General features: G+C 50.1%; 5 protein-coding genes and 1 non-coding gene across 6 annotated transcripts; 4 read left to right on the top strand and 2 right to left on the bottom strand.

The window, feature by feature from the left end:
• Positions 1-189: 189 nt before the first annotated feature.
• On the top strand, positions 190-1,054 carry F5J12DRAFT_926003 (uncharacterized protein). The gene is made up of 2 exons (XM_051749377.1): positions 190-563; positions 619-1,054. The coding sequence occupies exons 1-2, from the start codon at positions 229-231 to the stop codon at positions 797-799; spliced, it is 516 nt and encodes a 171-aa protein (XP_051602775.1). The 5' UTR covers positions 190-228; the 3' UTR covers positions 800-1,054.
• A 359-nt stretch (positions 1,055-1,413) lies between these two features.
• On the bottom strand, positions 1,414-3,018 carry F5J12DRAFT_968319 (uncharacterized protein; the record flags this gene model as incomplete). The annotated part of the gene is made up of 3 exons (XM_051750038.1): positions 1,414-2,534; positions 2,591-2,841; positions 2,898-3,018. Coding segments are annotated over 3 exons (1,329 nt in total), but the record flags the coding sequence as incomplete, so codon positions are not given.
• Positions 3,019-3,242: 224 nt separating this feature from the next.
• On the top strand, positions 3,243-3,315 carry F5J12DRAFT_t72. The gene has a single exon. It is a non-coding gene; the product is annotated as a tRNA-Thr (tRNA).
• Positions 3,316-5,497: 2,182 nt separating this feature from the next.
• On the top strand, positions 5,498-6,262 carry F5J12DRAFT_904290 (uncharacterized protein; the record flags this gene model as incomplete). The annotated part of the gene is made up of 1 exon (XM_051748509.1): positions 5,498-6,262. The coding sequence occupies one exon, from the start codon at positions 5,498-5,500 to the stop codon at positions 6,260-6,262; it is 765 nt and encodes a 254-aa protein (XP_051602773.1).
• A 782-nt stretch (positions 6,263-7,044) lies between these two features.
• On the top strand, positions 7,045-8,915 carry F5J12DRAFT_716664 (P-loop containing nucleoside triphosphate hydrolase protein; the record flags this gene model as incomplete). The annotated part of the gene is made up of 6 exons (XM_051741023.1): positions 7,045-7,213; positions 7,449-7,615; positions 7,669-7,771; positions 7,842-7,955; positions 8,015-8,326; positions 8,401-8,915. The coding sequence occupies 6 exons, from the start codon at positions 7,045-7,047 to the stop codon at positions 8,913-8,915; spliced, it is 1,380 nt and encodes a 459-aa protein (XP_051602772.1).
• A 747-nt stretch (positions 8,916-9,662) lies between these two features.
• Positions 9,663-11,792, bottom strand: F5J12DRAFT_814279 (uncharacterized protein). The gene is made up of 4 exons (XM_051744976.1): positions 11,672-11,792; positions 11,417-11,614; positions 10,454-11,359; positions 9,663-10,391 (listed from the first exon to the last, which is right to left on the bottom strand). Exons 2-4 carry the CDS (start codon positions 11,603-11,605, stop codon positions 10,020-10,022), a joined length of 1,467 nt encoding a protein of 488 aa, XP_051602771.1. The 5' UTR covers positions 11,606-11,614; positions 11,672-11,792; the 3' UTR covers positions 9,663-10,019.
• Positions 11,793-11,872: the final 80 nt, after the last annotated feature.

Genomic DNA, 11,872 nt, shown 5'->3' with positions numbered 1-11,872 from the left:
TGGTGCAGGACTGGGTTCGAGCGCTGGCCAGATCAATAAGGCGGTGAGGCCTCGCCGTGAATAACTGACTGAAATGAAGAAATCTGACCGCAGGGCTGCTCGTGGCAAGCATGCCATGGCCACGAAGTGCACTCAAGAATTGGAAATTGATCGAGCTCAGTGGTTGTTTGCTTGTGTTTTGTCGTCCGAGGTTCTCGTTGCTTGTGTCCAAATTACATCCAAGTCAGGATGTCTGGTCCATTCGCCGAGTCGCACGACGACCTCCGTGTAGACTATCTATTCCGTTCCCAAAACCATCACCAGGGAGACTCGAGACTACGGAAACGACTTCCCATACCAGACTTGCGCTTCGAGCAGGTCTATCTTAGCCGGATACGGAGCTGTCTTCACATCGAACCACAACTGCCTGCTCCAACCAGCGAGGACGGGCAATATGCTGAAGTCACCCATGTTGCGCCTCTTATCACTGCTTCGCAACAAGTCACCAGCATCGACTGGCGAAACCTCGCCTATATTACGTTTCGAGATCAAGTCGTGATTCCTTTGTTACAGGGGATGCTTTGGTCAGTCATACTTGAAGTCATATGATGAGGACCCTCTTGATCTGTCACGTTGCAGGGGTGTTATCGGCACATACTACAGGCCATTCATCAACTTGGCAAAAGATAAATTCCGTGGGAAGTCGCCATCTCCCTATCCCGCAGAAGGGGAGGGTGTGAGCTGGCTTAGGAAGTGGGCTAAGAAGTTGGGGTTTAATAGCGTCGTTGTAGGACCTTCGAGTGTTCAAGGGCGCACATAAGGTAATGTGTTGTGTATAGTTGGGCATTCAGTATGGTGGAGGGGAGGCCACGTTGATGGTTTCCTGCCTAAGGGTCATGTTTATCTGGCTCACGCCGATACCTCGATACCTAAGTAGGTGAGCGGGTTGTAAGATATAGCTACCGACCAACTAGAGAAACAAATACATGCACCAGATCGTTCGTCTCTTTCCGCTTCGAAGCGTTCCAAACTAATTTACTACTGATGGGAATTTCACCTGGTTGATTGATGTTGGCAAGACTGGTTTCCTTCCCGTGTGTAGATGAACATCGCTTTCTCAATTGGCGCTACTGCCCCAAGCACAGCATTACTCAGATTCAATTGTGGTAATTGAGATGCAACTAAATAGCTTCGCTACCGTGAAGGTATCGATTCAATGGCTCCGAGTGTCAGGCAATGACGTGGGAGGTGTCTTGTGGGAACAGAAGCTCTACGAGCCCTGGTCATAGTGCATAGCACGTAGTGGGCTTTGACGGGTTCTACGCTTAGAGCTTTCTCCCCTGTCTTCTGTGTACCTCCGCGGTGGCCGATGCAAATTCTTCCACCTATCCAACATTCAAGGGTTCGTACCATGACGGGTGAAAAAACATCCAATGCGACTGTATAACCGGACAACAGCAAACACTGAAGTACACCTCCGGGAGCTACGACATACTAGCTAATATGCATTATCATTAACTGTCGGTGGGCGTGAGACAAGAAAATATGAAGAGAAATGTCCTCGTCCGTTTGTCCGTTCGTTTCAGACGTCATCAGTGTTAATCTCCGCCTTCCCAGGTGTCGCAACCAACCTCCGTCAGCCATATGTCTCTTCTTTCTCTCCTCCATCTACGTAGAGCACTGCAATACGCTCGTTCAAAGGAGGTACATTGACACTCCCACCACCCTGGCGGTCTCCAAGACCCTTCCAATGGTCTTCGTTCAGCGGCTGAGACCGGGTCTCGGGCAATGATGGTTTTACTTCTATCGCTACCGTGTTTTACCATAGGCCCGTGACTGACGCATGGTAGGGTCCTGATGTCAGTTGCGTAACGAACAACGCGTATGAGCTGCTGATAAGAAAGGGCTGGTGCAAGGGACGCGAAGATCTCCAGTTGTATTTCAAGAGGTAATTTGAAAAATAGGCAAGGCTTCTGGCGGCGGGAGACCTTGGAGCTCGGACCCAAGACGGATTGTAGTGGATCTAGACCTGCTCGCTGTCCTGAACGCAGATAAAGGGTGCGGCAATAACGCAAAAGCATTATAGCCTGCATTTTTACCGTCATTTTGGACACCGAATTGCGATGAGTAGCGCTGGAAAGGATACGCCAGCTTTCTTGCCAAGCAATAGCCCTCTCCTCCGCATCACCACCGTCCTCGTCCATGTGCTGGTCATCGACGTTCACTTTCCCTAGAGTGTAGTTGAATTTCTCGATGGCATCGATAATAGAGCGAGCTCCGGGCAATGACAAGCTATTCGCGTTGCACTGTAAACGTTCAAGGCGGCATCGAGGCGATTTGACGTAGTCAACAATGATAGGTACGGCGGCTCGCGTCATGTTGATGGCTGACATATCCAATTGTCGCAGATACGGCGTAGTCAGCCTTGGGAGGAACGCCTGTACGAAAGGATCCGACAAGGAACTACTGTGGAGCAACTGCAAGGTACATAGGCGAGACGAATTGAGAGATGTGACGAACTCTCTGATAACGTCAGCATTCTTGGTCAGAGGGTTCTAATAAATAAACTTCGTAAGATCCGTGGGTGAATGAAAGAAACCTAATGACCTACTCCTGACAAACACAACTCTCTCAAAACGACATTGTTTCTCAGAAATTCAGCTATGGCAAGTAGCCCTTTAGGTCCGATGTCGTTCTGAGTAAGGAAGAGTTCCGTTAAACTCTCCCGACACGGACGACCAGCCGGAGAATTCAAAAAATCGAACAATCGCACACATCCGGAATCGCCTAAGGAACTGTTTCCAAGGTATAGCCTGTGCACTATCCCGCGACGTCGTATCGCCCTGATAATGGCCTCAACACCTAAGAATAGAATAGTTAAATCGACAAAGGTGCACATGCATCGCTTGGCAACTCACTCATCCTGGAAGCCAGGCGAGCGCTGATACTACGTATTCCGGAGTTGACAGCAGTAGAACAAACGGTGGCGGGATCCTTGTCATACTTATGACCGGATTTCTTTGAAAAAAATCTGACCCGCTCGCGCATAGTACCGATACGCAGGAACTGAGAAAAGGGTAACCTACTAGTTGGCCTGCCATGAGGCTTTTATATGAATGCCACACGGCCAGGGAACACCGCTTTGACGTGTGGTGGAGTGAAGAGAACAGTCCAAGAACACAAAATCTGTAAACTGACTTTATTGGATTTATTGGATGCTATCAAATCGAGTCAATATTGCCGAGCGAGAGTTGGCTGTCGCGTCCCGTTTAGCTCAGTTGGTAGAGCGCGTCACTAGTAATGACGAGGTCAGTCGTTCGAGTCGGCTAATGGGAATTTCTTTTTCTTTTCTTTTCGATGTGTATTATAACTACCACCGTTCCACCCTGCCTTCCTTTGCGACAGTACCACTGTAGATCAATCCGGAAGCAAGCCGCGGTTGGCACAGCTGTAGCTGCGATCATGACACTCTAGACGTCAAGGTGTCTGCGGGTCTGTGTCAAGTCAAAACCCACTTGACCCAAATTGAAAGGTAAATAGATAATCGTTTTTCCTCAAATAGGGATCTGCTTCAGACCAGGCAGGCTAGTGTATGTCAGGGGGGCATGGTGCAGTATCACCGCATTGAACTCCTTCAGGCGAGTACGCGGTTGTCACCGTGTCCTAGAGAGGCCTCAATGATTTTTTTTCCCAATCCAGTGACCAAAGGCTCCATCGTACCAGTTTGCTGGGTTTCTAGCCTTTTTATCTTGAAAAAAAAAAAAAATCCTTGCACCGGTAAGCTGTGGCGTTTTTCTATAACTTATTTCTGTCCGCGCTGGGCTCCCCCAAGAAATTCTTTGACGGGTGATTATGTCCGCGGGTTCGAGGTTAAATATCTACCACGGCGAGAGAGACCACATGGTTTGTCTTTTTTTTTTTCAAAAAAAAAAGAGAAAAAAAAAGGGACGAATACAAGCACAGCCAACTGGACGTGCGCCCCTGTCTGACACCTATTGTCCGACACTTCAAGCTTCAAGCAGCAAGGCAGAATCACCCTAGTTAGGGGGAAGGATCAATATATGGACTATGTGTGTATAATGAATCCTTCCAAGTGACATGTTCTATTTTTAGGTTCTTTCGTTGGCTTGTCGGGGGGAGTTACGTCTCAAGCGCCCAAAGAACTCCAGCGCACATTTGTCCTGAACCGATTAAGTATGCCCGCCGAAGAGAGAGTTCTGTAAGGGTAAAGTCTGTCAAATCGCAGGATCTCCGTTCTACATGCCGTCAGAAATCACCACCGATCTGCAAATATTTCCACCGCCGGGCGGAGCTATTATGCAAAGAGGAAAACGGAGTCCCGCAGTTGCTTGTCGCCCTGTGAAATTTGGTATGCTCTCCTTGATGGATCGTGTAACATTTCCAATGATTTTGGTTGATTCAGTCGCTCAGTGGGTCTGACCAAAATGATTAGCTCAACGTTCATACTACTTTCCCTGCCCCCTCCCTGAGGTGGCGCAGGGAGGGATCGGCGGCATGGGCGCCGGTTGCGGACCTCATTGGCAGGGGCGGGCCGCTTTTACAACCGCGATTATTCACTACTCCGCTCCAGAGCCTCAGTTAGGAAGCCGGAACTCCGATTTCACCGCAAACGTTGTGATTTGGGGCACAACAATAGTACTATTGCAAACTCGGCATGGTGGGCTCGTTGCCTGTTACATTTTTCGTGGATATCCCGAAGTACCTCACTGATAAGCAACTGACACGGGTGGGGGAGCGCCCATGGGGCAGGTGGATCTTTTGTAATTCCCTTGCTTGATTAGTGATGGGCACGATATGTCTGGTGGAAGCGGATGCTTTTTGTTCTCGTAAAGATGGGGGCGCGACAAGGAACGTCGAGTGCCCACTACCATTTTATCCGCCGTAACGCCGGGATGGCGCTTGTTGGCAAGGAAATTTAGCAACCAAGAAATTGTTCAATGGGACCATTAACTAACATTCGGAAGGCTTCGGATGGAAGGAAGGAAGGGAACCTCCAGAGGGTCTGGAATGCTTGACACGAAATGGTAAATACACAGCAAGTGGCAGGTATTTTCCACGTTGTGCCGCCATCTGGCCAAGCACCAAAAGAAGGACCGGGATATGTCCCCATTCATTCACGGGGACTTTTGTCACATTCATTTGATTTAGATCTTTCATCGGCCTGGTTTGGGCACAAAGCGGGCGGTTTGTGGAATGTTCCTAAACCCTCCAGGGTCAAATAGAAATGGTTGGCTAGACCCACGACTGCGCCATGCTGTGCAGCATTGAGCCACTCGTACTGGGGAGGGTTCGTGCCACTGAACATGTATAAATATCGTATCTGCAAAGCCACATTCACAGTGGCAGCATGTTGCACAGCAAGCCAGTCGGAGCACTTCCGAAAGCGGATTACATAGCAGTCAACAGACTTTTGTTTGTGATTGCTTATCCCGGTGCCGTAAGGACGCAAGCCATAAGAGACACGACTCCAGTGTGCCCACCCACCCCCTCATCCACAATGTCCCTCGTCATGCCCACACACGCATTCGCATACCACCCATTCAAACAGCGCCGTCGAACAGCGACAGACGTACTCGCCGGAAATTTCGATCTACGTCCACCACGAGATGTCCTGACCAGCTTACTCAATGGCGTAGGTCCGTACAAGGAAGTGGAGAAGGACGAGGAGATGCGCAGGAGCAGGAGGAGAGAAAAGGAGAAGGAGAAGGACAGGGAAAGGCGGGAGCGCGAGAGGGAGAAGACACGAGCTGCCCTGGCCACAGCAGACGAGCGACCCAGCGCCGACCCTCCCAGTGCATCCCATCTGCCACCCCCCGCTCCTGCCCAAGCTATCAGTGCACAGTCAGCCCAGCCCTCGTCCTTCTGGCGTGCCAGGGGATCCAGTCAGCGTCCAACAATTAATATTGCCACCAATCAGCGTTCCGTGTCGGTCACCCCACCACCCATGGCGTCATCTCCCCGCTCCACGCCTGGCCCATCTAGTTCCTCAGTCACGTCTCGCACATCCTCGAAGCGACCGCGAACTCCCTGCGATGATGGCCCTATCGATGAGGCAATTGTTGCTACCTCACCGCCATCACAACCCCCTCCAAGAAAGAGGAGAGTTGCAGTCAGGAAAGGGTGGAAAGGATGGGTAGAGGGCTCGCCACCTCCATCGGAGAAACTTATCAACCTTGATATCGTCCCCGTTCTCCACGAGAGGCGCACTCGCAGCGGGAAGAGCTTCGATGCTATCGGCGTTGGCAAGGAGACCTGGGTGTGAGCTGTGAGTGACCATCATTCCGAGATCTATCGGTTCGAAAAATCTGAAAAATGCGTCATTGCCTGTACAGCTACTACACTGATCCATCTGTCGTTGTCTACCTCGTCCCTATCATCTCCCCAGGGCCCCACCTGCAACAATGCATTGTAGGATTGCAACACAACACGGCTCGTTATTCAACTACCATATCACTCCCCATATAAGGATCAATCATACCAATCACCCCCACTACCAGTCCATATTCGTTTATTTTTCGGTTCTTCAAGTGTGCTGTTGTCGATGTTGTCTCCAGTCTCGCTGTTACTTATCCATTTCTCTTGCTACAAGTATTCCTTGACACCTCGAATTACAGAGTAGAAAACGGATAGCCGTTAGCATGTCTAAGTACCCACTCATTCGCTCAGGAAGTATTCTACCGCCGTAGTCTATCCGTGATATAAGTTGTGCTTCCGTAATTTAAAGCCTGTGGTCATTCGTGTAGAAGTAACAGCGCCAAACAATTCAATGGCTGCCAACGAACTCGGGCAACGTTTCGATGTTCTTCTCGAATCAATTCAATCACAAAAGCGGGCGCCGGCAGAGTCGCAAGCCTTTTGTAAATTGTGGCTGGACCTCTAACAGCTTCCGGCTGCAGTCAGGTGTACTTGAAAGCGTGACTAGGGGAAAGCTGGACCTCCTTGCGACTCAGGGTTACCTTGTCTCGGTTTTGGCGCGTTTCCTCGTACTCAGCACCCCAATAGGATAGCCTCAGATCACCCCTTGTTTCATCTCGATCATCAACTATGCTTCTTTCTATTCCCTTCCCTCCCCTTCCATCCCCGCCATCATGGTTCCCTGGACATATGAACAGATTCACCAAACAGCTACCAGCGTTGTTATCGCGCACTGACATCGTCCTCGAACTTAGAGATTCCAGACTTCCACTGACCAGTATTAATCACAACTTTGAGGGTGAGTGACATTCTTAGTATATGGCTGCGACTTCCGTTTTTCATGAGACAATAATATTTTCGCATCTGATGGCACGTGGAGACTTCACCTTCTCACGCACTAGTTTCCTTTGACAGTGTGGTAAACAGATGGCAGAACAGCTTCCTTGCTGTGCGCGATATTCTATTTGGGAAGCGTACTGCGCCGTTACCACTTTTTTGGCTCCCATCAGTTCTAACCTTCTTTTCACAAATAGGCGCGATAAGAAAGTGGAGAGCGGAACGAGGAAAGGTGACTTACTCGTCACAGCCCCTCCGCGGTGCGGCTGTGGAATCATCGCCTGTATCGGGCTATGGCGGCATGACATGCGAGCGTATTATTGTTTTAAATAAACGCGACTTGGTACCTGAGTGGGGAATGGAGGTATGTCTCATACCGCCTTAGTTGCCAAGGCTTAGCGATTATTTGCAAAACAGCCTTTCCGGAGAGCCATGGCCTCCCGTTTCCCTGAACAAATAATTCACTTTGCATCTTGTAACCGACGTGAGGATATTAAATCTCTCAGCGCCTTGCTCGTAAGTATGTTATATTTTCTTCTGACCTTATTCCTTGTACAACTGGTTCATTTTTTTTTTTTGTAATTTCCTAGATATAGCAAAAAGAAACCCCCACGCGACAGAAACAAATGTCTTGGTGGTTGGCATGCCCAATGTTGGCAAGTCGACATTATTGAACTCACTTCGAAATTTTGGCATTGCGGGTCGTACGTATGCTCCGGTCCTGTCAACTATTGTATTCGATGACATTTCTATTTTTGCACAGGGACGCCGAAGGCTTTGCAGACGTCCTCTCAACCTGGTCATACGCGTGCTTTGTCAAACCGTCTCAAATTGTCCGAGGACCCACTTGTCTACTCTTTTGACACGCCGGGTGTGATGCTTCCCTTCCTTGGGAGAGGGGACGAAGGCGCAGAACGAGGAGTAAAGCTTGCTTTAATCGGCGAGTCTTCATCCTCTAACTGCTTGACTGAATTACATGCTAACCTCATAACAGCTGGTATCAAAGAGGGTTTATACGACGTGGAGGCACTTGTGGCCTACCTGTTATACAGGCTGAACGTCCTACATCCTGTCTGTGAGTAATTGTGATCTCCCCTTGTGTATTTTGGTCGTTATTTTATTTTATTTTATTTTATTTTATTTTTTCAGCTCCTGCATACCTCAAAGTTCTTCCGCCAGGCACTGCGCCGACACCTAGTGTCTCTATATTTTTAGAGCAGCTAGCCCGTAGATTGGGCATGCTACTTCGCGGGGGTGAGTGCGACACGACGAGAGCCGCAAAATGGTTTGTAGAATGGTGGAGAAGAGAAGGTGGTCTCTTCTCTGCCGCAGCGCCGCACGCACTGCCTTCTGCCGTTGCAATCACCGGGTCACAGGGACAGCAGCCCCAACCAGGTCGCGGCTCAGTTGTCCGTCGAGGGTGGGGGTTTGACCTGGAATGGTCAGTCGAGCAAGGCGACTTCGTCCCCGATGTTGCGGTGTCGATTTTGGAGCATAGGATGGGAGAATGCATTGACGAGTTTGTGGAGCGCACACAGGAATATGATCGTCAAGGCGGTACGGTTAGCCAGACTCAGGAAAAGAAGCGGACTTGGGAAGAGAAGCTAGCCCAGCGAGCCGCTAAATCCAAGGCCAAATTTATAGCGCGGAAGAAAGGCTTTTAAACTGATAACTAGCTGTCTTGGCTTAGTCTGCTCATACATGGACACACTCGCGTTGTATACGACTTCTCGAATGGCTCCGTTCAGACCTGAATTCACAGTCAAGCCCAAAGGAAAACCGGTGATTTAATATCTTACGTTCTTGAACTCCCTCCGCCAGTGTTTGGAGGATCCCGCATTATTCTGGCATGAAGCATAATTGTCACGGACTGTAAATTTACAGCAGGTTCGCTAAGCCAGGATGCAGTGTTGAACGGCGCTGAGCATCTAGGGTTTGTGGCCCGGATAACGGTCGATATTCCTCGATTTTCGTACCGCTCGGAAGCATTAGATCGAAGGTGGGTGGTCCAGGGAGGGATGCACTTTACACCGCCGGTAAAGGTCGCACACCGTGGGCGCAAGACTTCACAGATATTTGCTCGCCTTGCAAGACGGACTTACGCCGTTGAGCCCAGCAAACCTGTTGCCAAGTACCGATGTTCGCCTCGCCACCCGGTATTTCAATTAACCACCAGTAGGCAGTAACTTTTTTTTTGTGCACAACGTGGCTAGGTTTATGCCACGATCATACGCACAGGTTGCCATGAAATTGTTAGTGACGAACGTGAAGCTGTTTTCACTGATCATCATGTGTGAAATGGCCAGACATCTCCAGCATATGTAGATGTTTTTATGTACTGGTATGATCCCTTCTTCCTGAGCAGTCAGCCAGAAGCATGTATAAAAAAACTGTCAATTGGCCCCCTGAGTGCTGCAGCAGCTATATCACCATGTTTGCATTTTTGGTCAGCTTTTTTTATTACTTTTACTCTACTCGACCCCTCACGCAGCTACGACCAGAGAGAAAAAAAGGACAGCGCAAAAAAATACTGGTAAATGAAATGAGTACGAGGTACCCGACCTGAGGAAGCATTGGACAGTGGATGAGGGTAAAAATAGAGGCGAGTGAAGGGGATAAGGATACAACAAATGAAACGATGGTTAGCCAACGAGGGCAAATGTAGCAATGCCCAAATACCATACACCAACCCACGACACCTGCCTAGCATCTCGCCGTCATTTCCTATCCAATCCTACTGCACAGGGGTGTCGAACGTCATCGCGTGTCTACTTACCAACGGGAGGACCGCCCCGTCCCCGTCCACCTCCCCCACGTCCACCTCTGAATCCACCGCGTGAGTCGCCATTCACAGGACCACCGCCCCGGGGACGGCTCTGTGGACGGTCACCTCGTTCTTTACGAGTCTCCACCACGATGCGAACTGTCCCAATTTCTCCACCAACATCAACACGGATACCACCCTCACCTCCTTGGGCTTGCGGTAGTGAGGCGATGATGGCTTTCTTGGCAGCGTCCAGCGAGACAAATTCAAGGAAGGCACAAGCCTTTGGGCGGACAATCTCGACATCTTTGACAGGCCCGAACCGCTGCGTCAGTGTTTGGGACAATTGATTCTGAGTCACAGGCTCAACAACACCCTATTGAAGTTCAAGGAGGATTAGAAAACGGGACATGATATTAATTAGTCGAGACGACGCACCTTAACGAAACATTGAGGAGTAGTAAGTGCTTGTGCAGCAGCGACTGCAGCATATTCTCGCGGACCATGGTGTTGACTGCGGTGGCCATGTGGAGCAGGGGAGTGCGGAGTTGGCACAGGGCTACTCGATGATACAGGTGCCTCCGACAAGCCCTTTGACTCTTGGGCGACCGCTGCGCCCCACCTTTTAGAATCCGCAGCAGCGAGGCTTGCCCAAGTCTTGGGCTTGGCGGGGACCGGTGCGTGAGGCTGGGGTTGTAGGGCAGGCGGGACTGGTTGGGTCACTGGAACGGGTGACGCCTGAGGTGGAGACATGGGTTCAGGTTGTGCAGGTTCAGAGGGAATTTCAGTAATGGAAGCGGCAGGAGAGGGCTGTTGGGAGGTTGCAGGGGGTTGTGCTTCAGGCTCCACAGGATGGATGCCATTTGGCTCGGGCAACTTAGTCTCTGCGGCAGGAGGAGGGGTAGGAGGCTGAGGGTTGACGGTGGTAAGTTCTTCCTCCGAGAGAGGGACAGGTGGAGAGGGGACAGGTTCCGCGGTGGGCTCTGGGGCCGGGACTGGCTCTGGCTCTGGCGGAGGGGCAAGTACAAAGGCAGGCTCGGCAGCAGGCCGTTCAGGTGTGGAGGGCGGTTGATCAACAAGTGTAGTTGCATCGGTTTCGCTCGCGTCGTCTTCGGTAGTTTCCTCCTTGAGGAAACGGAAGATATCATTGAGAACGAAGTAGCCATTGGGTTGTTCCGCAAGGAAGAAGGTTTGAACAAATTTCTTCCACGGGTCTCCATGATTGGACATTTCGCCGATAACCTGAATAATAATACCACCATTTGCAGAAGATTGTGCATCTACGGAGTGGATGTAAACCTTGCAATCTTGGAAACCGATGGAAGTGATCTTGTTGTGAATTTCCTGTGCAAAAATTGATATCTGAATAGATGATGATATGTAAACATTAGAGAGACATACCTGTTGTCCGAAGCAAGGCTTAACATCCTCTCCCTCCATGCCGTGAGTGAAGGTGGAGGTTTTGGTATAGAAACAATGCAAACGATTGGGGTGTTTGTTGACATACGTATAATATTGAGGAACGAACTGCCATCCAACCTCAGAAGGAGCGACGTTCTGATGGATTGTAGATGGCGGGGTTGTTGACATTATGGAAAGCTACAGGAGATCTTGGTGAGTTTGAGAAGAAAGAAACGAAATGAGTAGGCAATTTACCAAACAAACGGGAATAAAATGGACGTGCAAGTGCGTGCGTGAGTGGGTCTAAAGTGTACAGGCCGACAACTTGAGCCTCAGCTACAACGCTGGATGAGACGGTGAGCGCGGGTGTCGACGACGATGGACACGAAACTTTTGGAGTTTTACCTCGGCATTTGCCGCGTTGCTGATTCAGCAGGAGTGGCGCTCCCTAAACCT

Source organism: Pisolithus orientalis (assembly GCF_024613125.1).
Source record: "Pisolithus orientalis strain OTSU chromosome Unknown F5J12scaffold_6, whole genome shotgun sequence".
NCBI lineage: Eukaryota > Fungi > Basidiomycota > Agaricomycetes > Boletales > Pisolithaceae > Pisolithus > Pisolithus orientalis.
The sequence above is the reverse complement of the archived record's forward strand: the minus strand, read 5'-3'. Positions and strand labels throughout refer to the sequence as shown.

Excerpts from the sequence above, each read along its gene's own strand:
- F5J12DRAFT_926003 (XM_051749377.1), top strand. The coding sequence starts at position 229 with ATGTCTGGTCCATTCGCCGAGTCGCACGACGACCTCCGTGTAGACTAT. Across the intron at positions 564-618 it reads TTGTTACAGGGGATGCTTTG|GGGTGTTATCGGCACATACT; the intron begins GTCAGTCATACT and ends GTCACGTTGCAG.
- F5J12DRAFT_814279 (XM_051744976.1), bottom strand. The coding sequence starts at position 11,605 with ATGTCAACAACCCCGCCATCTACAATCCATCAGAACGTCGCTCCTTCT. Across the intron at positions 11,360-11,416 it reads AGCCTTGCTTCGGACAACAG|GAAATTCACAACAAGATCAC; the intron begins GTATGTCTCTCT and ends ATTTTTGCACAG. Across the intron at positions 10,392-10,453 it reads CTCCTCAATGTTTCGTTAAG|GGTGTTGTTGAGCCTGTGAC; the intron begins GTGCGTCGTCTC and ends GAACTTCAATAG.